This window comes from Phascolarctos cinereus, unplaced genomic scaffold (assembly GCF_003287225.1).
Source record: "Phascolarctos cinereus isolate Bilbo 61053 unplaced genomic scaffold, phaCin_HiC Scaffold_5;HRSCAF=322, whole genome shotgun sequence".
In the NCBI taxonomy this organism is placed as follows: Eukaryota; Metazoa; Chordata; class Mammalia; order Diprotodontia; family Phascolarctidae; genus Phascolarctos; species Phascolarctos cinereus.
Window position 1 is genome coordinate 35290624 of NW_027555958.1, and position 24053 is coordinate 35314676.

Genomic DNA, 24053 nt, shown 5'->3' on the forward strand with positions numbered 1-24053 from the left:
AATAACCCCCCAGGGCTGGTCTTTAACCCATCAGTTCCACCGAGGCATAAATACTTAACCTTCTTTGGGTTCTGGACCCTTTAGCAGGCTGGTGAAGCCTGGGGACCCCTTCTCAGAATAATGGTTTTAAATAATTGAAGGAAATGCTTAATTTTAGTTAGGGATTTGTGAAAATAAAGATGTAACTTTTTCCCAATCCAAGAGCAGACCCCTGCACTAGGGTACCCCATAAAAGTCTTTAGAAGAGGGAAGCTTGGTGAAGAGGCTGTGGGAAATGAAGTGTATTTTCTTACCCATAATTTTTGGACTCCTCAATTAGTGTCAATCTGGGCTGTCTATTGGTAGGAAGTAAATAACATAGGTTTCCCTGCAGGGAGCGACTGGACACAGGGCAAATGTCCAGCAATGACCTACCAGGGACACTATCCTCTTTGCCCCTTTTGCAGGGGGACAGGAGGGAGAAGTTGTGGACTGAGACCAAGGGGGACTCACTGCTCCATGGTTTGGCCCTCTGAGGGTGACCAGGGAGCTCAGGGGAAGCCCTGAGCTTGAGGCACTACAGTGGAGTCTGCCCAAGCACAAGGCTTTGTACAAAGTTGCTTTATTTACAAAGACCCAATTTCTGCTTGCCAGGAGCTATCCAGTTCAAGACCACAGACAGGACAGATACAGGAAACAAAACCTGGGTGGACTATAGTCTTAATTTTTTGTGGAAAGGGCAGGAAGGAAGGAAGTTAAAACATTCTGCAGGGAATATTGATATTCTTAGGGGGAGAAAAGGAACAGAAGTTGTTTCATGCCTGGCTCGAATTTATGTAGTACTTAAGGGGGATGGGAGTGGGGAGAAGGGGATTTTTGAAACAGGTTTAGGAAGAGGTTGGTAAAATATAAGCCCTTTGTCTTTGTATCTGTCTCCAGCACTTAGCACAATAATAGTCTCACAATAAATGCTTTTGGATTTGTAATATTAATAAGAATTATGGGAGGAGAATACAGTATTTTAATTCAAATATTGAGAATTTATTAAGTGCCCACTATATGCAGACTTGTGTCCAAGGAGAGCTGCAAAGTTAGGTAAGACATAAGGCCTCCTACACCAATAGAATCTGGGTGCCATTAGCACCCTCTAAATTTCAGCACCCTGAGGCAAAGTTTCCACTGCAGGGGCTTAGTTACAGTTCCAATGGTTGGACCCTTGACCAATGGTTGCTCAGTACCAAGGAGAATTCCAGTAAGTCTCTAACACTACCTTTGCATTTCAGACCTCTGAATACAATAAATGGAAATTTAACAACAGCCCCACATTCCTGGAGGTGCTGGAAGAGTTTCCCTCCATCCAGATCTCAGCTACTTTCCTGCTCACGCAATTGCCCCTGCTGAAGCCTCGCTACTATTCCATAAGCTCATCTCGGGACCTCACCCCCAAGGAGATCCACCTGACCGTGGCTGTGGTCACTTACCGGACCAGAAGTAAGGGTCCCAAGAACAAAGGCAGGCCAATTAGAGGCAAAAATAAGCACTGCCTTTAAGGTCACTGGGGGATTTCACTGGATCCAGAGACAGAAGGGACCTAGAATGCCAAATGTTAGAATAGAGAATGCCAAAGAGAACACTGAATGTTAGAATGGAGAGTGCCAAAGAGAGAGGAGACCTAGAACGCAGAATGTTAAAATGGAGAGTGCCAAAGAGAGAGGGGACCTAGAACACAGAGTGGTAGAGCTAGAAATGACTTTGGAACTTAGAATGTTAAGACAGAGAATATTAGAGCTGGAAGGAACTTCTAGAGATCATCTTGTCCAACCCCCTCATGGTATAGACAAGGAAACAGTCTAGAGATGGGAAATTTCTTGCTCAAGTGGTATCAGCAGGATTTAAACCCAGTTCTCCTGACTTCCTGGGCAGTCAAGTGTTCTTTGCACTGTGTAATGTGCTCTCCCTCTGGCAGGTCAGCAGCATCACTTTGAGTAGGAAGCTTGCAAATAAAAAAGCCTAAAAAGGGTGAGCAGGTGCTCTTGGGAGGGTCAGAAATAGTGTGTGAGCCAAGGCACACCTCAGTCCATCCTGGACTCCTGGACCTTGTGAGAAGGGCTAAGAGAGCCCCACTGTCTCACTGATCACTTTCTCCCTTTTCTCTTAGATGGTCAGGGCCCCCTCCACCACGGGGTCTGCAGCACATGGCTCAGCAACCTGAACCTCCAGGAGACTGTGCCCTGCTTTGTACGCAGGTGAGGACCCTGACATGAACTGAGGGCCCAGGTGAAGGAAACCTAGGATGGTGCTAGCCCTCCAGGGCCTCCAAAGATGTCAGGCCTGGAGGAATGGACACAGTGCTCTCTTTCCTTTTCTCTCTCTCTCTCTCTCTCTCTCTCTCTCTCTCTCTCTCTCTCTCTCTCTCTCTCTCTCTCTCTCCCTCTGTCTCTCCCTCCCTCCCTTTCTCCCTTCTTTCTCTCTGAGTGGCTCTCTGTCTGGCTCTGTCTCTGTCTCTGTCTGTCTCTGTCTCCTTTCTCTCCTCTCTCTTTGTCTCTGTCTATACCTCCCTCCCTACCTCTTTCCCTTTCTCTCTCTCTCTGTCTCTCTGTTTCTGTCTCTCTTCCACTCTATCCCTCTCTCCTTCCCTCCCTTCCTCTCTCCCTTTCTCCCTTTTTCTCTGTCTCTCTGTCTCTCTCTTTCTCTCCCCCCCCCCCCCGTTCCTCCTTCTTAGTCTCTTTCACTAGGATTTTTATAGGACAGGCTGGGGCCCCTGTCTGTTACAGAACAATGACATTAGCTCAAGCTTCTTCACTCTTTTCTTAGTTTAATGAGGTGGAGAACCAGGCAAAGAGGGAGGGATAGCAGGGATGGCCTGGGGACATGGACCTTGAGAAGCTTGTAATCTCAAGTTTATTTTCCCCAACTTTAGTGCCAGCGGCTTCCAACTGCCAGAGAACCCCAGCCACCCCTGCATTCTGGTGGGGCCAGGTACCGGGATTGCCCCCTTCAGAAGTTTCTGGCAGCAGCGACTGGTGGACAGAGAGAAGAAAGGTAAAGGTCCCAAAGACACTTCTACAAACTCCAAAGTGTTTTCCTCACAACAGGCCTGTGGGGGAAGAGGGAGGCTGATTATCCCCATTTTACAGAGGAGGTGACTGAGGCCCAGAGAGGTGAGATGATTTGCCCATGGAAGCAGAGCTTGTAAGAGTCAGAACCAGGACTAGAACCCAGGTCTCCTGACCCTAGGGCCAGCACTCTAATCACTTTGCCACACTTGCTCTCTGGTTCTTTCCACTATGCCATTTTCCCAGGAGCACCTGAGAGAAGCAGGGCAGCAGATTCCCCACCCCTGGTTATCCCACCAACCAGGGTAGCAGCAGTCACTTACTATCCATCTGCTGTGTTCAAGGCATTGGATCAGGCCGACGTGGAGATAAACACTCTAGAATCCGATTACTCTCAAGGGATTCATATCAACCATACCATTCAGCTCCTATCTCCTCCTGTCCCTGCCCATTCCCAGCTCCCCCTCCCCCATGCGTCACTACTTTCTTCTCCATCTCCTATACTCCGTAAGAACAATGGCTTCAGAATCAAAAGAGCTGGATTCAAATCCTACTTCTGCTACATAATACCTGTGTGACCTTGGGCAAGTCACTGAATTTCTCTGTGCCACAGTTTCCTCACTTGTAGAATGAAGGAATGGGATTAGATGGTCTTCAAGGTCCCTTATCTATGACCAGAATGCCTCTGAGATCTCCTTCAGCTCTAAGAGTGTGTGTGTGTGTGTGTGTGTGTGTGTGTGTGTGTGTGTGTTTAAAACTGGATTTCAACCTTGCAACCCTTCCCACACTCCTTCCCCCTCTCCTGCCAAATCTCTATTATTTCACTGTATCCAACCCTCTAAACTTCTAGACCTCGGTCAGTGTTTATTAGGGCACAGCGCCCTCTTGTGCCTGTCTTGGTAATTGCAGCCTGTTGCCTCCCTTAGGTATCAAGACCGCCAGCATGACCTTGGTGTTCGGATGCCGACACCCAGACATGGACCACCTGTATCGAGAGGAGATGAAGGAGATGACACTGAAGGGGGTGCTCCGGGATGTCTACACAGCCTACTCCCGCCAGCCTGGCCAGTCCAAAGTAAGCTGGGTTTTCTATGAATATCCAATGCCAAAGATTGCCCTTATATTCCAGGGCATGATACAATGGAAGAAATACTTTCATTGGGACCAGAGGAGCTGCTTCTGTGGCTCTGGGAAATCTACTTAATGTCTCTGAGCCTCAGTTTCCTCTTCTTTAAAATGAAGGGTTGAACTAGAGGGCCAATGAGGTCCCTTCCCACTCTAGATCTCTGACCCTATGGATCAGCAACACTCCCATGCCATCCCCTCCCCCTCCAGACCTGTCCCTATTAGACAGGCATCCCTAGCCTGGCATGAAGTTGCCCTCAAAGTTCCAGCCATCCATGTGTCCGTGAGCAAAGCAGCATTGGCCACTAGCCCAAGGGGTCTTCATCTTTTTTGTGGCCTGGACTCCCTGGACAGCAGCTGGTGAAGCCCCAAAATCACATTTTTAAATAGATCAGATAAAACACATAGGATACAAAGGAAGTTAATCATATTGAAATATAGTCACCCAAATCTTTTTAAAAGCCAAGTTCACAGAGCCCAGGTTCAGAAGCCCTGCTCTGGAGAGCTGGGTAAAGGAAAACAGGAGGGAGTTCCTCCAACCCTCCCTTCTAAGGAAGTGGGATCAGGACACACAGTTCAAGTCCTGAGTTGGATGGACACTGATTGGTTGGGTAAAGTTGGCCAAGTCACCTCCCCTCCCCTCTTGGAGCCTGAGTGTTCCTTTCCATAAAATGGGTGTGGTCATTCATGCCTTATCAACCTCTCAGGGAAGCTCTTTGAAAATGGTGGTCTGACCAGGCATGGTTAGGAGAACCAGGATACATCTGGAGGATTGGGTTCAAGTAAGTATAAAAGCTTCATAGCTGATTAAAGATTTGTCTCAGAATTGTTTTATTTGAACTCCATTGAAACAAATGCACCTGGCACTTTCCTCATAATAACTCTATGAAGGAGGTAGTGTGTCAGACTCCAGCTGAAAGGGTGTCTAGAAAGGCAAGGTCGAATCCAAGTGGCCAATATAGGTGGTCCCAGTGGTAAAATCCAAAGTCAAATCCTGGAAGCAAACCATTCTCTATAAATTGCTATGATTCGTTTCCAGGTCTATGTTCAGGATATCCTGAGGCAGAGCTTGGCAGATGAGGTGATTCGGGTACTGCATGAGGACAAAGGGCACCTGTACGTCTGTGGGGATGTGAGGATGGCCCGGGATGTGGCCCAGACTCTGAAGGATCTCTTTGCCAACAGACTGAAGATGAATGAAGAGCAGACTGAGAACTATTTCTTCCAACTCAAGGTAGGGCCCATGCCCAGAATGCTGGGCAAATGATGACAACCCCAGCAACTTGGGGGCTTAGATGAATTATGTTACTAGCTTGCTTTGTGACCTGCAATGAAGCACTTTTACTTTCTCAGCTATAAAATAGGAAGAGAAATTTCTCTTTTCCACCCTCCTGCCCCTCCCTCATTTCAGAGAGGAAACAAAATGTTTTGAGGGCTCTCTCAAAGAGAGTCGCTATAGAAATACAAAGGAATGGGAGGAAACTGGAAGGAACCTTGCAGGCCATCTTATCCAACTCCCTTGTCATCAGAGAGGCCAAAGCCATAGAGCTAGTAAAGAGCAGAGGCTGGATCTGAACCCAGGTCCTCTGACTCTCCCCCAGCTCTCTTGTTGTAATAAGCCTTGCACTTCCTCCTTCTTGGGACCATTGTTCTGTAAACTGAAATTTGTTATGTCAAAAAGCTCTCTTATCACTGGGGTTTGTGGTACTTTTGCTGTCCCTACCAACATTGCCCACTGCCCCCATTAATGCAGCTGACCCAGGGGCTCATTTACTCTCTCTCTCTCTCTGTCTCTGTCTCTCTCTTTAAGAGCCAAAAGCGATACCATGAAGACATCTTTGGGGCTGTCTTTCCCTATGAGGTGAAAACTGACCCAGCAGCATCAAAACCTGAGGAGGCCAAGATCCCTGAGGCAAAGCTCAGCTAGAGCTACTGCAGAGGGGTGTGGCCACTTCTTCATCATCTGTGGCCACAGAGGGAAGGAGATTTGACCTCCTCCCCCCACTTCCTCCCACCCCTGACTTCTGCCCCCACTGACCTCTGCCTGCTGCCAGGGAAACAAACTGAGATTGGCTCCTTCTCCATCTCCTCTTCCTGCCCCACCTGCCACCTGTGGCTGCTGCTAACCTGCCAGTGAAGGTGGGCAACAGAGAAGAGAAAGGACTATGCTGGGAACTCACACCACCCCTAAACCAGGTCCACTGCTGACCCCCTCCCCCAGCCCCAGATGATGGAGAGTTGGCTGTCTTCATCCCACAAGGACCCAGTTGCACCTTTGGGCAAAGACTGGGCAGGCACATTTGGATCCTTTTAGACTAAGGGACCACACAGATAAAGATAAAAAGAAGATAAAAAAGACAGGCAAGCTTTTTCTGTAATCATGGCTAGGGCCAACATGTGGTTATTCTGTTTACAATGGGTGTGTTGTGCTGTAATCCTCAGGCTTGCCAAGAACCGAGCTACTGTAAGGGACTGCAGGCAGGCCAATTAGTATGTACAGTTATTTATATTGTCTTTATTTAAAACCCCCCAAACCCCACATGGGAGAAATTCTTCTCCCAAGTGCCCCTTGGGCTTACCCAGAATGGTTACTAAAGATGATTTTTAAAAAATGAATTTTGGATACTCAGACAAATCCCATCTCTGACCCATACATTGCTGTGTGATGCCGGATAGGTAACTTAACCTCTCACTGCTCTGGTCAATTTTCTCAGACTGAGCTGAAGAGAAGGTGCTAGCCTGTATTGATGGAAGGAGTTTACTCACCAAAAGCTCTCTCTATCAGTGAATCCTAGGTTTATTCCCTACCCCTATCCCTTAGACATATATAGACAAGCAAGTGACAAATAGGGAACTTGGATGTTGTAAGACCCAGGTTCAAATCCCATCTCTGACACTTCTTAGCTGTGTGACCCTGGGAAAAGTAAGTCACCTAACTTTGAGCCCCAGATAATTGTGATCTGTGTGACTATCCAGACGCCTGAGAGTGACAGACACCTCTGGAGGCACTGAGTGGACTGACAGCTGGTGCTGGGTTAAGTCTGAACCAGCACCAGTTTCACTTGTGACAGAGCTCTCATTCTTGAAGCCTGTGCCCCTTGGCATCATGGGATTGTCTATTTAGACTAGGAAGGAAGCTCGAGGTTCCTCTAGTACAACTCCTTCCTTTTAGAGAGGAGGATTTTGAGACTCGAGGGCCAAAGACCACATGGGCAGAATGAGCTCTTGAACACAGGTCCTCTGAGTTCAGGGCCAGTATTCCATCTGCAATGCAGAAGCAGCTGCTACATGGGGAAGCAGAAATGAGACAGAAGACAAAGCATCTGTATAATGGAAACATGAGGAGGGAGGGAAAAGGGTGGGAAAGAGGAAACATAGGCACACATTTGGGGTATGGTTGGGAAATGGGCTTTGTCTCTCAATGGACAGTGTCTCCTATTATTTTTGAAAAGTGGGGTTTCTTTTCTGTTACTATACCGACACTAAGGATGGAGGCTGGAATGAAATGGACTGGGCTCTCACTGTCCACTTTCTTCAGGAACTGGCTTAGATTCAGTTGGATTCTACCTTTACCAATAAATGACTTTGCACTTAGGAAAAGAGCCAAAGATCTCTGTGGTGGTTTCTTGGAGGTGGGTGGATGGGCCTTGAGCTCTCAATAACAACCGAGTTTTCTTTATATTAATGCTTGTTGGAAATGAATGAAAGTTAACAAAAGTTTGAAAAGCAGTTTACTAGCTTACCTGTGAGGAAGGCATTGTCCATCCATCTAACCACTGACAAGCATTTATTAAGCACCTACTGCATACTAGGCATTGTGCTAGGCATTGGAAATACAAAGAGAAATGCAGCTGCCCCTGTCCTCATCAAACTTCCACTCCACTTGAATGGGAGCAACCCTCAATCAACTGAGTATTTATTAAGCACCTACTGCATACTAGGCACTGTGTTAGGCATTGGAGATACAAAGAAAAATGAAGCTGTCCCTGTATTCACAGAACCTCCATTCTACTAGAATGGGAGTGACCTTCAATTAATCAATAAGCATTTATTAAGCACCTACTACAAACCAGGTCCTTTACTAAGCCTTTGAGGTGAAATAAAGATATGTCCCTGACCCACTTTCCCCTAGAACAATAGGTACACTTTACTACAACTTGCTAAGCATTCAGTGGGAAAGATATCAGGGCAAGAACTCCTGATCCTTAGAGTACATGGGCATGAGCCTGGGAGAGTGAAGGGTGGTGGGGAAAACAGGGGCAGATTTGGGCTCGTACAGGCGGACGGAAGACGCTTTGTTAGATCTGGATGTGAATCAGGTGGATGTCTCCAGCCACTTCCAGGTCATTGATAGATGGCAGGTTCTTCACTCGGTGGTTGTAACTGAACAGGTGCTGCCCGTTGACAGTTACCTTGAAGCAGTGGGCTTCACAGGTGATCCACACCTGGAAAACAAGGAGACAGGCCTTTCAGGCCACCCTCTGTGCAGGGCTCAGAAAAAGAGAGACCTAAATTGGCGTGGTTTCACTTTTCTGATCTTCAATCTCTTCAAATGAACCTGTGATTTCACTGATAAAGGCAATTTCCTGTGGAAACTCCTTGTACCAGTACACTTCTGCCTATAAGCAGTCAGGGAGACTTTCCCAGGAGCATCGACATGATGAATGACATCCCCAGGGCTTCCCAGCAGGACTTTAACCCAGTTCTTCCTGACTCTAAGTCTGGCTCTCTATCCACTATAGACACACCTCCTCTCTAGATAATAATAGCTAACATGCAAACCATGCTTTAAAGTGGATGAAGTACCTAGATGCATTCTCTCATCTGAGTTTCCTCAACTACTTACGAGAGGGCTACATAGGCATTATTACCTTCTCCTTTTTATAGAGAAGGTACCTGAAGTTCAGAGACATCACACGATTTACCTATGGTCACACAATTAGTAAATGTTAGAGATGGGATTTGCAGAGAGCTTTCCCTGGCTCTGGGTACAGTGCCCTTCCCACTTAGCCATACTGGCTTTCTTTAGTAATGTTTTCAAGACCTACCACCCACAGTTGTGGGCAGGAGAGCACATTCTTAACTTTAAAGCACTCTATAAACACCAGCTCAGGAGAACAACACTTTAGCACCAATTCAAGACTGCTGGTTATATGATCCGTGTCAGTGGAGGGAAGTCCAAGCTGAAGAAATCCCTGAACATTGTAGTACTGAAGTCATGCTAGGGTCATTCTTTGTCATTCTAGGTATAAATTTGCTCACTTCTCAGTATTTGCCCCATAAATCAGGGCTAGAAGCTCCCCTATGCCTGATCTTACCAATGAAATCATCACTTTCCCTAAAGGTACAGAGGCCTGGGAGGAATTTTTCTCATCCCTGAAAGGGTCTTTCCAGGGAAGGACTCTAGAAAATGAAAAACCCTGACTTACTGAAGGCCTTTACATAGCTCACAGTACTCTGTAGCAGTACCACTGAAGTTCAAGGTTTATCTCCCTCTCCTATACCACCCAAGCCCCCTCCCCATCCTCATGCCTTACCATGAAGGTCTGGCCTCTGATAAAGGGCATAATCATGCTCCTCAGGTCCCCACGAGCCAGTGATCTGACTGTTCCGGATTACAGTATTCTCTTGAAATTGTGGGTTCAGGTGGAAGGTGATGTCATTCCCACTTCTCAGTTGATTACAAACCTGAAGGACAGGTTTGTCCATCTACAAATGGAGAACAAATGGAGAGCAGCAGCTTCTCTGCAACTTTCTATCTTCGACAGATGTCTGAGAAACTGATCAGTGCAGTGACTTGCCCAGGGTCACACAGCCAGTATGTATCAGAAGGAACAGAACCCAGGTGTTCCTGATTCCAAGGCCAATGCTCTATCTACTATATTATGCTGCCCTGGACTTAGTTGGCATTTAACATTTGTTGAATTATTTTTGCTGAATAATTCAGGATGACTCAAGAATGTCTTCCCTTTGCTATCTGGCAGAAAAACCAACCCTGCTGTTCTCTTTTGCTTAGGATTCATGAAGGGGTTGGGACCTTTATAAACCTGGGAACTCAGGACAATGACTCTGCCTGTGAGTTACCGGTCAGCGGAAGGCAGGACAGAGCCAAACACAAGCATGTCTGGCTAGACAGAGTCCCCTGCAAATCGAGGCACAGAAAGGTAAGGTCTTCAAGAAAACAGAAGGCACCAGGTATTAAGCAGTGATAAAGACACTACTGCTGCCTTGAGAAATAAGTCTGGAAATTTGTAGCCCAGGATATAGGCAGGGAGGTGGGAAACAAGGTAGTACCTTCTAGAAAAGGATGACAAAAAGACAAACAACCTGGACAACAAAAGACCAGAGGAAAATGGTCGTGTGGTGGGCTCACAGGAGGGGTTTAGGGCCAGGAAAGTGGAAGCATGAGGTGGACGCCCCCCTACTATTCATTCCCCCACGGCCACCCTGCTGTGTGAATCCCCTGTATCATTTCCAAGTCTGGACCCGTCTTTGACTTTCTGAGTCCAAGGTCACCGGGGATTCTACCCTACACACACACACACACACACACACATACACACACACACACACACACACACTTCCTTACACACAGAAAAACCTACATATTTCTGTTCTGAGAATGATTCAGATGGGAAAGAGGATTCCTGTCAAAGAGAACAGAATATGGGATATGAGTCAGAGGACCTGGGTTCAAATCCCACCTCTGACAATAACTTAAGTGACCTTTGGCAAATTACTTCTCCTCCCTGAACATCAGGGTCTTCATCTGTAAAATGACTTGTCCAAGGTCACACAGGTAAGTGTCAGAGGTGAGAGGTGACTCATTGACTAATGCCCCCTCTCTTCAGCTCAGTGACTTCCTCATTGTAACAGACCTATCTGACTTACTGTTCTTTCGGATCAAATTGACATGGATAACGTAACTGTATCTTTCAATTGGAATGGAATCTGGAGCAGCTAGGGGGCTGTACATATGTACATAGTACATAGAGTGCCTGGCTTGAAGTCAGGAAGACACATCTTCCTGAGTTCAAATCCAGCCTCGGACACTATCAGTGTTTGCTATGGAGCCAATTGATGGAGCTGGAAAAATTTGGTAGGGAACTCTCTCTGGCCACACTACAGCCCCAAACTCAGTGCTGAAATACATAGGTCAATGAGTACTGGTAGTAAGGGGTACTGCCCAGTGGGCTCTCAGCTTGGACAGGGAAAAGAGATGATGGAGGAGCCTGATGTCACTTGTTCTCACCTGGAAGTTGATGTAGGCCAGGTGCACTATGCCATCAATTATAATGGTGTCCACACATTGGAAAGGCATCTGGTGCTGATACTGGACAAGGGGGTTCCCATTCATAGACACCTGCCAACAGGAAGAAGCTTCATTAGCAAGAAATCCAGTGGGACACTGGGAGCCACAATGGTGAGCCCTTGAGGTTGGGTCTACCTCCACCCAATACCACTCTCATCATTCCTTCAGGCCCTATGAACCGCTCTGGCTTGCAGGCCTACTACTGAAAGGAAAAGTGTGATTAAGCCTCCATCATCCAAGCCAATGGATAGCATCGATGCCATGGATGAACCCAAATGGTGAGTCACCCAAAGATCGTCTCCATTTACATTGCACAAACAATACACTCCTGCCATCTTCTTGACTGTCACCCTGCTCATCTCTCTCCCATCCCCACCTCAGCATGCTTGTGGGTGATGGTAACATCTCAAGTGTGACTGGCCAGGGTGAATTGGAGGTCATGGCATTTGAGGAGGTTGAGCAACTGGGGAGAGAAGTGAAAAGAACTAAACTTAATACTCCAGACATGAACTGAACAGAGCAGGCAGTTCTACAGAACTATCACTTCCTTATTCCTATAAGCCTTGCTGCTTTTAAATACAGCCTGAGATTACATTCGATTTCCTGGCTTCCATGTCATATTGTTGGGCTTTCAAGTTAAGCTTTCAGTCCACTAAGGTCCCCAGATCTTTCTCAGACAAACTACAGCTTAACCATGCCTTTACCATCTTGTACTTCCAAAATTGATTTTTTTTTTTTTGGTGGGGAAGGTCCCAGCCACTCTGACTTGTATCCCTAAGATCTTTCCTCACTACATTACCCTATTATTTCTCTAAGGGAAACAACTTTGAAAGGCTGTTTTACTTACTTTGAAGGCTATACTCCGGACCCAAAAACAAATTTCAAAAGGTTCCCCCTTCTGGAAAGTCATATGCATCTTCCTCTCCTCATTCCCCCACCAACCATTCTGCTTTGTGTTGCACACTACGTAGCCACCATCTTGAAACCGAGGGTTGAAATGAAAGGTGATGTCATTTCCACTGGTCCCACACGGAAAATCCACATAGAACATAGTCCAGGAGTGGTTTGACTCCCTATCTCTCCCTCAGTTATTAACTAATGATTGATAGTCCTAGAAGGCAGCTAGGTAGTGCAGTAGATAGAGCACTGAACATGAAATCAGAAAGATCTGAGTTTAAATCTGGTCTCAGACACTCACTAGCTGTGTGACCTTGGGCAAGTCACTTAATCCTGTTTGCCTCAGTTTCCTTATCTGTAAAATGAGCTGGAGAAGGAAAGTAACTGTCTGAAGCCAGATTTGAACTGAGGAAGATGAGTCTTTCCGATTCCATACCCTGCGCTCTATCCACTGTGCCACCTAGCCCAAACTTACTCTTGGGATCACACATATAGAGCTAGGAGAGATATCAACTCCCTTTTATAGAGGAAGAATCTGGAGGCTCAACAAAAAGCAGTGGCTTGTTCCGGGACACACAGTTAAGTGCCAAGCAGGGATTTCAACACACGTCTTCTGACTCCCAGCACTGAGACCCAGCAGCCTTTCCATGGCTCCCCAGTGCCTCCTCCTCTAGGGGACTTGGGCCGTATGGCCAGGGTTCAGTAAATGTTGTCTTGGGGGGTTGATTTGATGACACAGAAATAGTTTCTTTCCCTTATGGAAAGGTGGTATATTTCTGGATTCATGTCCTCAATATATGTAGGTGGTTAGCCCAGGGCTAATAGCTCAGTAGATTAGATTGCTAATTAGAGTGAAGAAATAATTTATTTACCACCAACTGTGTGCAGAGCACAAAACTAGATGCTGGCAGAAATACAAAATTTAGTTTGCATGTGGTGGCTTCCCTCATGGATTTTACAGTAGACTAATAATGAGACTAAATTTCCAAGTTTTATTCTACATGGGGCAGGAGTCAGGCAAAGTTTACTAGAGAAAATACCATCTTTTTCCATTTCCATTCAGTTCTGGGCATTCACTCACAGACTGCTCTCCATGCCTGGAATGGATGCCTCTTAATTACCACTTTTCAGAATCTTTATCTTCTCACTTCAAGGATCAGCAGAGACGCCCCCTGCACCAGACAGTCTTCCTAAACCTCCACACTTCTTCATCAGGTTTCTCTTCCTCCTCAAATATTTCTTGAGTGGCCATGAAGCCTGCCTCACAGCTACAAAGACAAGTCCTGCTTCTAACACCCATTGGTCACCCATTAGTCACTTAAACTGGAAGCAATTCTCTGAGCCAAAGAGGATTTCAACCTCTTTTTGTGTGTCCTGGACCCCTTTGGCAGCAGTCTGGCACAGACTCCTTCTCAGAAGAGTTTTTAAATAAAGTTTTAAAAATGCTCAAAATTACAATGGAAACCAATTCCATTGAAACAGTTATCAAAATATTTTAAAAACCAAGTTCATAGATCCTAGGTTAAGAACTCCCTGCAAGTCTAAAACCATAAATTGCAGAGAAGTTGTTTCCCTGTATTGATAGTGGGAATTTCCTCATCCCTAAGTCAGACTCTATTGTTTGTTGTTCAGTCCTGTTCGTGACCCCATGGACCACAGCACACCAGGCCCTTCTATCCTCCACTATGTCTCCAAGTCTGTCTAAGCTCATGCTTCTGTAACACTATCTATCCATCTCATCCTCTGCTGTCCCCTTTTCCTTTTGCCTTCAATCTTTCCCAACATCAGGGTCTTTTCCCATGAGTCCCATCTTTCCATTAGATGTCCAAAGTATTTAAGCTTCAGCTTCAGCGTCTATCTGGCTTTATCTGAATTTCTTCCTTTGCCTTCCTTACACCCTATCTTGTATTTACTCAGCTCTGTGTGCTTATAGTTCCTTCCTCTTCTCTCTCTGCATAGAAAGGAAATTCTTTGAGAGGAGAGACTTCTTAAAAACTCTGTATCCAAAGTTCCTAGCTTGGGTGCCTTACACATAATAGGCGCTTTAGATAAGTTTGTTAAGTTGAGATGAAAAACTGTTTCCTGGCTTGGGACCACAGCCCTAAGCCCTCGTCTTGCAGGGGACAGGGCAGGTTATCATCATCATAAATGATTCTCTGACCTTTGGACCTGTTAACACCCTGAAGTCCAGTGGAACAACTTCAGGAAACAAAAGCAATTGCTTAGGGATAGTTCTGGACCTTTCTTAAGCCACAGCCTGCCTGGCTGACTGTGCTTGCACCTGCTGATGGGTGCCCTGATCTGCAGAGAATAAGACAAATATTTCTGAATATAGCCAACAGGGGAATTTGTTTTGCTTGGCTCTGCACATTTTTTTTTTAACAAGAGTTTTGTTTTTATTTTTATTTTTCCAGTGAGGGGCAGGGGAGGAAGTAGGAGGAAGAGAAAATAAAGGCTGATTAATTAAAAAAGATAGGCAAACACAAACAGTACCCATTCTCAGTGGAAGAAAGGACCATCCCATTGACAGTGACCTCAAGTCCATCCTGCAGTCCACCTCAAATAGATTCAAAGAAGGGCACAAGCTGCAGAGAAGAGGAGGAGAGATATAGCTAAGTTCTAGACCACCAAGATGAGTGAGATAGATGAAGTTTCCTCAGTACTAAAACTCATAAATTCCCTTTGTACCCCCAAAGCAGTAAAACTTGATGAATCTGCAAACATTTGCTGTGCATTAAGCAAGTGCTAATCTGTGCTCCAATTCCTCTAGCAAGGTAAAAATTGCAAAAGACTGCTAGCTAACCACCAGGGGCTTGCTGCTTATCTGTGTCTAGGCAAAACTTCTAAACCGTTAGGGAAAGTCTTCCAGATCCTTTGTCTCTGGGTAGAACTTCTAAGTAGATTATCAAAAGTCTTCCCGAGCCTTTGTCTCTAGGTAAATATTTCCAAACAAGGATATTATTGTACTAAGGGTCTTAGAAACCCGCGTTTAGATTGTGCACCCTGAAAACCAGCCAATGGGAAGAAGGATTCAGCAATGGGGAGGGGGTATCGCATTAGGACTATAAGACTTTGTTTCCTACTAACAGACTTTGCACTCTCCAGCTGTCACTGCTTGAGCGATGAGGGCTGTGCCCTTTCTCATGAGAAAGAATAAAACCTTTTCTGATCTCTGACTCAGCCTCGAAACTTTTAATTCTAGTGTGGCCATTGTCCCACACAAAGACAAAAACAATTCCAACCCCAGCCCCCTCGGTTGTAGGCTTGCAGTCGGCAGAGAGACAGACCTGCAGCAATGTCAAAAAGACGAAGAGGCTGTCCTGCATTTCAGCCTTAACCAATGGAATGAAAAACAGCTTTGAAAGACTTAAGAACTCTTAAAAATACAAAGACCTTAATTGCTGGAGAAGAGATGGATCGTAGGTGCAGAATGAGATAATTCCAGGCACGACTAAGGCAAGGCAAATTTATTTTGATTATGCCGGTTTGTTACACAACGGCTTTCATTTGGGAAGGGGGAGAGTGAGGGGCCATAATGATGGAAAAAAAAGTATTAATAAAATATTTTCACAGAACAGTGTAGAGGACCACAGGTGAGCAGGACTCTGACCCTGCTGGCTGTATAAGCCCTCTCAGGTGAGGAGCTTGCTCCTTGGCCTGAATCGGTTCTCCACTCCCCAGAAAGAAGGGCGGCTAGGCAAGCTCAACCATAAACAATGTTGCTGGCTCGAGCACAGCTAGCTCTAGCACACACGTGTATCAAGCATTGCTAGTTCACGTATCAAGCATTGGGACATTCCGGGAACAGAAGTACATGGTGTTTTCACGGGATTGGCACGGGAGAAGGACACAGCCAGGAGAATGTTGCAAAGAGATGTGCTCATTGATACTTTGATTGGTATTCCTATGAGAAAAATCCTCGGTGTTGCCTGCTGGTAAAGATATGTAAATTTTGTTGCTTTGTCCGCTGTTACATTGGGGTATGTTCCCCAATGATATAAAACTGCCTGCCGTGCGCTAATAAAGTTGACTCCGTTTTCCGTCACGCTTGGAGTCCCGTCTCTTTCGTGTTTGCCTCACAGTCTTCAGTCAAGAACCCTTTTAAGAACTCTTTCGCAGACTTCGCTGCTGGTCAGCTGCCCCAACTCAACACAGCTCACAGCTGGCCCCCGGCACTACCTCATGCGGGCCAATATCACAGCTATCCGAAGAGTTTGGAAGACAGACATTAATCACAGAGCATCATTCGCACAGACACAGACAAACAGAACAAAGTGACGGGGAGAATCTAAAAGCGAGAAACTTGTCAGTGCCTTCTGCAAACTGAACTGGGGCAGAAAGAGGCTGAGAGAGGCCTCTCAACCTAATTTCCACCGGGACATCCCTGGCAGCCTGGCTCGGGAAAAGGATGGAGAAAACCTGCTGGTCCTGTGGGCTGTCACCTCAGTGACACTTGTGTTGCCAGCTCACTCTTGCCCAGCATCAGGGTTACCCCCCGACTGATTCTGATCCGCACCCTTCTTTTTGTGGCCTGAGACAATGTCATCAGTCCGAAGTAGGAGGACGGCCATCTCTACTGCGGTTTTGTAGATCTGCTGCTTCACAGCAAGTGGCTCCCAGATGCCCAACTCCTTCATGTCCACCAAGGTGCCTGTCTCACCGTCCACACCCCAGGTCTCACAGATCTCTGGGGTGTGCTTGGCCCGAAGAGAAGTGAGCAGAGCACAAACATGTATCAAGCATTGCTAGTTCATGTATCAAGTATTGGGACATTCCGGGAACAACAAGCCCATCTTTATGCAACATTCTCCCGGCCGTGTCCTTCTCCCGTGCTGTTTCCGTGAAAACACCATGTACTTCTCGTTCCCGGAATGTCCCAATACTTGATACGTGAACTAGCAATACTTGATACACGTGTGTGCTAGAGCTAGCTGTGCTCGAGCTCGCAACATTGTTTATGGTTGAGCTTGCCTAGTCGCCCTTCTTTTGGGGAGTGGAGAACCGATTCAGGCCAAGGAGCAAGCTCCTCACCTGAGAGGGCTTATACAGCCAGCAGGGTCAGAGTCCTGCTCACCTGTGGTCCTCGACAAACAGAAGAACACAAATGGCCCAAAACAGGGCAATGCTGGCACTACCTCATTAAATGTAATGTTCAACAAGTTGTGTTATATGAATGTGATGGAATACTAATGTGCCATAAGAAATGATGAACAGGCAGACTTCAGAAAAACCTGGAAAGACTCCTATGGACTGATGCTGAATGAACCAGGAGAACGTCGTACACAGTAACAGCCACGTTGTGAGATGACTGACTTTGATAGACTTAGCTCTTCTCAGCAATGCAAGGATCTAAGACATCTCCAAAGGTCTCATGATGGAAAATGCTATCCACATCCAAAGAAAGAACTGTAGAGTTTGAATGCAGATTGAAGCATACTATTTGCTATTTTTTTCTTCTGCTGTGTTTTGTTTCCTCTTTCTGGTGGTTCCTCCTATTGGTTCTAATTCTTACAACATCACTGATGTGAAAATATGTTTAACAGGAATGTATATGTAGAGCCTATATTAGATTGTGCACTGTCTTAGAGAGGGGGAGAAAAATTTAAAACTCAAAAGCTTATGGAAGTGAATGTTGATAAATCAAAATAAATTAATTTTTTAAAATGTAACATTCAAAAAAGAGCAGACACAGAAGGACACAAAAAGAAATCAATGAAAAGACAAATGGCATGAAGGACAGCCAGAGAGAATGACCAGAGCAACAGCCAGATGGCCCGTGTCACTGGATCAAAGGGCACGTGTTCATCAATTGTCTCTTCTGCAAACTCCACTCCCTCTCCCCTACTGGGACAAACTTCTCATAAGCAGCTATTTCCTGCTAGAAAGCCAGCTTTTTTTTTTTAAGTTGCTAACTGGCTTCTGGTGAATTAGGATGAATCCTAAATGAAACACAGACTGGTCTTTCTGAAGACTGCCAGTCAACTCAGCAATCTACCCCAAATCATTTTGCGATTTCCCCTTCAAATTTCTCACATTTTAATTTAAGCTCTGCCCTCCCTGTAGAAAAAAAAATCTCTTCTATATCTTCACATAAATACCCTCCCCTAACATCACCCATCCAGGCCTTCTGACCAAAGCCACCAAGAAAGGGTAGGTTCCATCTCATCTTATCACAGTCTCAACATCTGCCTTTCTAAAGTCCAATGTCAGTCGGTTCATAAGCATTTATGAAGTGTCCACTGTGTGTCAGGCACTGTGCCAAGCACCTGAGGTATAAAAAAGAGACAAAAGATAGTCCCTGCCTTCAAGAAGCTTATGGGGGAGATAATATGCAAATATATACAGAGCAAACTATATACTGGATAAATAGGAAATAACCAAGAAAGGAGAGGCACTAGAATTGAGGGATTGGGAAAGGTTTCCTGTAGAAGGTAGGATTTTAGCTGGAATGGAAGGAAACCAAGAACTTAAAGGGTGGGTATTATAAATACTCCTGGCATCCAGATAGGGTTATTTTTAAGGGGAGAGGGAGAATTTTTGCTACAAATAGGTTCCAGTCCTTATTCTACCATTTTTACTTAGATAGCTTTAGGCAAATCCTAATTCTTCAGATCTTCAGTTTCTACATTTGCAAATAAGTAACAAGATCTGTCTCATCCACCTCATAGGGCTGGGAGCAGATCTAGCCTAAGCTGGGCTGCTTTTAGGGCTCTTCCCATACTCAAGTCCACACAGAGGGGAGTGACAAGGGAAGACCAGAGTAGGGAGATTATATGGAGAAAAACAAGCTGGAACTAGATTAAGGAAGATCTGGGGTTCAATAATAGCCCCAACCCTTACTAGCCAGGTGACCCTGAATAAGTCACTGTTCTGGGTCTCATTTTCCAGAAGTAAATGAGAGTTTTTTCTAGACGACCTGAAATACCCCCGCCAGCTCAGAAACTAGGGTCCTATGTTTTATGCTGCCCATCTCACAGGTTGGATTTGGGGATACAAATATGGGAAAAATCCATGGGAACTCTTTCCATCTATGCTACCCATCTATGACTTAGGCCCTAAGTCTCAGGAGATAGGTTTTGGGGAGCTTCGTGAGTGAAGGGACTTGCCCTGGGTCATATAGTCAATGTGTGTCAGTGGTGGAACTTGAACCTAGATCTTTCTAATCCCGAGTCCAGCACCCTTATCCCTGCATACAGACAGCGTAGAGCAATGGACGGAAGGATGGGCATGGAGTCAGAGGACCTGAGTTCGGTTCCTATGGCAGCTCTGTCCCTTATTACCTGTGTGACCTTGAGCAAGTTTATTGACCTCTCTCTATCTCAAGGCTGTGATTCAAAGGTTCAGAGGATCCCTGCTGCCCACTGTCTACTCTCAGCTTCCAAAAACCCTGGTATCAAGCAGCCACTGTTTCAGAGATGGGGTCACAATGTAGACCATGGAAAGCAAATATGAGACCCAGTACTCACATTCTACCTGGCTCCCTGATAGCCCCTCCCTCCAAAATGCAAACAAAACAAAGCATTCTCCCCTGGCTGTTTATTCTAATATCCCTAGGTCCATGTCTCCAGAGCTGACTCCTCACAGGGTCATGGAAGTAGCCCTCCCCACTACCCTCCATCACGGTGCCCACTCCAGGTAGACTCACAGGGCTCAGGTAGAGGAGCTGGCCACTCCTGAAGTTCATACTGCTGCTGCTGCTACTACTACCACTACTACTACCACTACTACTACTACTACTACTACTACTACTACTACTACCACTAATACCACCACTACTACTACTACTGCTGTTGCTACTACTGCTGCTGCTGCTGGAGTTTTTCAGTCAGAACTGCCTGAGCTGTGCAAAGGGAAGCTTCAACTGAGAGACAGAAACTGATCAAAGTACAACCTGGTAGTGGTTCAAGGGGAAGGAAGTATGGGGGACCGGTCTGTGAGTGGGGCCAGAAGGTGGGGAGAAGAATATGGGACAGTGGAGGACATGACACTTTACCTTCTGTTTATGGAGATAGGGGCCACGATATGGACATAGGTCAATAAATGTAAAAGGTATGATCATAAATTTAGTGTTGGAAGAAACCCTAGAGATCAGTGAGCCCAACCCACTAATTTTATGGGTGAGGAATTAACCTTAAAGAGGTCAAAAGATTTACTTGGGGTCATACAGTCAGTATCTGTCAAAGAAGGGACTTGAACCCAGGTCTTCCTGGCTCCAAATCCACATGGGTCAGTGTGACCGAGGAGTGGCCATGGTGCTGGGTTTGAAGTCAAGGACATGTGGGTTCAAGTCCCTCCTTTTCAGTTGCAGACCTTCGTTGGTAGAAAGAGTGTCCTAAGGGGGGGGGCAAGGGGAGGAAGGAGGGAAAAGGAAAATCTCTATAGAGTAACCTCACAAGCCACAAGTACAGTACTTATCCTTCATCCCAGTGGTTGTCAAAGTATAGTCTAGGACCCCAGGGTACCTGACACTTTCACAGATTCCATAAGGTTAAAAAAACCAACCATTTTCATAATAATACTCATGTTTTAATTTCTAATACAGTAAATATTGAGAGACATAACCCATATAAACAAAAGTTCTTTGGGGTGGTCCTCAATAATCTTTAAGAGTGGGTCCTAAGATCAAAAAGTTTGAGAATGGCTGCAACTTACAAAGAAATTTCGAGGAGCAGGAGGTCCTTATAACTGGGGCAGGATCAGGACAGGAGGAGACCCCAAATCTGGGCTTTGAAGGAAGGTGGTCATTGAACTAAAGCTGAAAAGGTCCTTAGGTAGTAAATGACAGAAGCAGGTTTCAAACCCAGGTCCCCTTAACTCCAAATCCAGAGCTCTGTCCACTGTGTCACACTGTCTCTACCTCCACAGAGTGCTTGCTGTCTGTATTATTCATTTGGGCACTTTTCACAACATCTAACTGGTTGAGCTGACTCTTCTATTTCCAGGCACACTATTAATCCCCTGAGAACAGGGCCTGCATATTATACATCCTTATGTCCACACACGGTACCTAGAGAAGGCTAGGGATCACAGGAGATGTCAGTAAAGCAGTGCCATTTTGGCACTGGAGGCAAGCAGCACCCAAATGAACCCTCAGAACTTTTGAAGACAAATCCTGTTGTGGGGGTTAGGGATGTTGTGGGGGATCCTGGGATGGAAGGCCATGTGGAAGGGAATTGGAAAACAAATCCCTGGGATAGGAAGATGGAGACCCTAAGACTCCCTGAGGCTTCCTCTGGGGAAGCTATTGTCAGCCAAGGATGAGGGTAGGTGATGGACGACTTTCTTATTCTAAATACTTTTGGGGGGCTGTTGTTGCTGTCCAATTGCTTTGGTCCTGTCCAGCCCGTCATGACCCCGTAGGGGGTTTTCTTGGCAAAGATACCGAAATAGTTTGCCATTTCTTTCTCCAGCTCATTTTACAGATAAGGAAACTGAGGCAAACAGAGTGAAGTGACTTGCCCAGGGTCACATGGCTAGTAAATGTCTGAGGCTAGATTTGAATTCGTGAAGATTAGTCTTCCTGATTCCAAGTTCAGTGCTCTATCCACTGTGCCACCTAGCTGCCCCAAGCTTATTAAAACTTCAACTTTCATTTATTAAAGCTTAAGTTGTAATAATTTTAAACCCGTAACAAGACTTTTGGAATTCCTTTTATATAAGAATAGTAAAGACTCAGTCCTTACCCCTAGGGAACTTACCATCAAGTCCATGGTTGCCACCATGTCCTTCTGCAGCAGCTGTTTGGGGATGAGCGAGCCACATTAGGGAAACAGACTCCAGCTGAAAGGGTGTCTAGAAGGGCAAGATCAAATCCAAGTGGCACCTGTCCTGGAAGCAAACCATTCTTTTTAAATTACTACAATTCCTTCCCAGGTCTATGTTCAGGATATCCTGAGGCAGAGCTTGGCAGATGAGGTGATCCGGGCACTACATGAGGACAAGGGGCACCTGTATGTCTGTGGGGATGTGAGGATGGCCCAGGACGTGGCCCAGACTCTGAAGGATCTCTCTGCCAATAGACTGAAGATGGACGAAGAGCAGACTGAGAACTATTTCTTCCAACTCAAGGTAGGGCCCATGCCCAGAATGCTGGGCAAATGATGACAACCCCAGCAACTTGGGGGCTTAGATGAATTATGTTACTAGCTTGCTTTGTGACCTGCAATGAAGCACTTTTACTTTCTCAGCTATAAAATAGGAAGAGAAATTTCTCTCTTCCACCCTCCTGCCCCTCCCTCATTTCAGAGAGGAAACAAAATGTTTTGAGGGCTCTCTCAAAGAGAGTCGCTATAGAAATACAAGGGAATGGGAGGAAACTGGAAGGAACCTTGCAGGCCATCTCATCCAACTCCCTTGTCATCAGAGAGGCCAAAGCCGTAGAGCTAGTAAAGAGCAGAGGCTGGATCTGAACCCAGGTCCTCTGACTCTCCCCCAGCTCTCTTGCTGTAATAAGCCTTGCACTTCCTCCTTCTTGGGACCATTGTTCTGTAAACTGAAATTTGTTATGTCAAAAAGCTCTCTTATCACTGGGGTTTGTGGTACTTTTGCTGTCCCTACCAACATTGCCCACTGCCCCCATTAATGCAGCTGACCCAGGGGGCTCATTTACTCTCTCTCTCTGTCTCTGTCTCTCTCTTTAAGAGCCAAAAGCGATACCATGAAGACATCTTTGGGGCTGTCTTTCCCTATGAGGTGAAAACTGACCCAGCAGCATCAAAACCTGAGGAGGCCAAGATCCCTGAGGCAAAGCTCAGCTAGAGCTACTGCAGAGGGGTGTGGCCACTTCTTCATCATCTGTGGCCACAGAGGGAAGGAGATTTGACCTCCTCCCCCCACTTCCTCCCACCCCTGACTTCTGCCCCCACTGACCTCTGCCTGCTGCCAGGGAAACAAACTGAGATTGGCTCCTTCTCCATCTCCTCTTCCTGCCCCACCTGCCACCTGTGGCTGCTGCTAACCTGCCAGTGAAGGTGGGCAACAGAGAAGAGAAAGGACTATGCTGGGAACTCACACCACCCCTAAACCAGGTCCACTGCTGACCCCCTCCCCCAGCCCCAGATGATGGAGAGTTGGCTGTCTTCATCCCACAAGGACCCAGTTGTACCTTTGGGCAAAGACTGGGCAGGCACATTTGGATCCTTTTAGACTAAGGGACCACACAGATAAAGATAAAAAGAAGATAAAAAAGACAGGCAAGCTTTTTCTGTAATCATGGCTAGGGCCGACACATGGTTATTTTGTTTTCCATGTTTTTTGGAGTCAGAGCCCTATCCACTGTACCACACTGCTTCTCAAGCCAGAAAGCTCATTCTGAATCTCAGAGTAGTATTCAATGTCCATAAAAAAAGATAATTTCATTCCACTATAGCCCACAGGGCATAGAGCCAATCAAGAGGGTCCTCACAGCAGCCCTTGAGCTCTACTCTGACCATTTGTGTTACTCTGAACCCTTCACCTGACATGCCAGCAAGGAAATGAGATGGAATATTAGCTAGCTCTTCACCCCTACCTCACTTACTGCTGGGTTGTATTATAAGACCCTTGCACCATATCATAGGATTATAACTAGATTGGACCTTAGACACTGCCTAGTCTGACCTTCTTATTGTGGGGAATAGAACAATTTTGGTTGCTGGTGGAAAGTTAGGCAAAGGTCACCAGTTCCATCTGGGGCCTTTTCAGTC

General features: G+C 46.0%; 3 protein-coding genes across 4 annotated transcripts in view; 2 read left to right on the plus strand and 1 right to left on the minus strand.

Annotated features, from left to right (window-relative positions):
- Positions 1-7762, plus strand: part of NOS2 (nitric oxide synthase 2) — a 52351-nt gene extending 44589 nt beyond the window's left edge. For both annotated transcript variants that reach the window (XM_078154804.1, XM_020963177.2), the window contains 6 exons: positions 1263-1470; positions 2138-2225; positions 2900-3021; positions 3962-4110; positions 5200-5394; positions 5971-7762. In XM_078154804.1, coding sequence (XP_078010930.1) covers positions 1263-1470; positions 2138-2225; positions 2900-3021; positions 3962-4110; positions 5200-5394; positions 5971-6087 — 879 coding nt within the window. In that variant the 3' untranslated portion in view covers positions 6088-7762. The remainder of the gene's footprint in view (positions 1-1262; positions 1471-2137; positions 2226-2899; positions 3022-3961; positions 4111-5199; positions 5395-5970) is intronic.
- A 426-nt stretch (positions 7763-8188) lies between these two features.
- Positions 8189-22249, minus strand: LOC110192174 (galectin-5-like). The gene is given in 6 exon segments (XM_078154806.1): positions 8189-8605; positions 9698-9728; positions 9730-9869; positions 10766-10807; positions 11413-11523; positions 22068-22249. Coding segments are annotated over 6 exon segments (495 nt in total). The 5' UTR covers positions 22092-22249; the 3' UTR covers positions 8189-8458.
- Positions 10142-23127, plus strand: LOC110192176 (nitric oxide synthase, inducible-like). The gene is made up of 4 exons (XM_078154807.1): positions 10142-10324; positions 11641-11750; positions 22243-22437; positions 23011-23127. The coding sequence occupies exons 2-4, from the start codon at positions 11748-11750 to the stop codon at positions 23125-23127; spliced, it is 315 nt and encodes a 104-aa protein (XP_078010933.1). The 5' UTR covers positions 10142-10324; positions 11641-11747.
- The last annotated feature ends 926 nt before the right edge of the window (positions 23128-24053 follow it).

Coding starts and splice junctions, on each gene's coding strand:
- LOC110192176 (XM_078154807.1), top strand. Junction 22,438..23,010: donor ACTATTTCTTCCAACTCAAG/GTAGGGCCCATG, acceptor TCTCTCTTTAAG/AGCCAAAAGCGATACCATGA.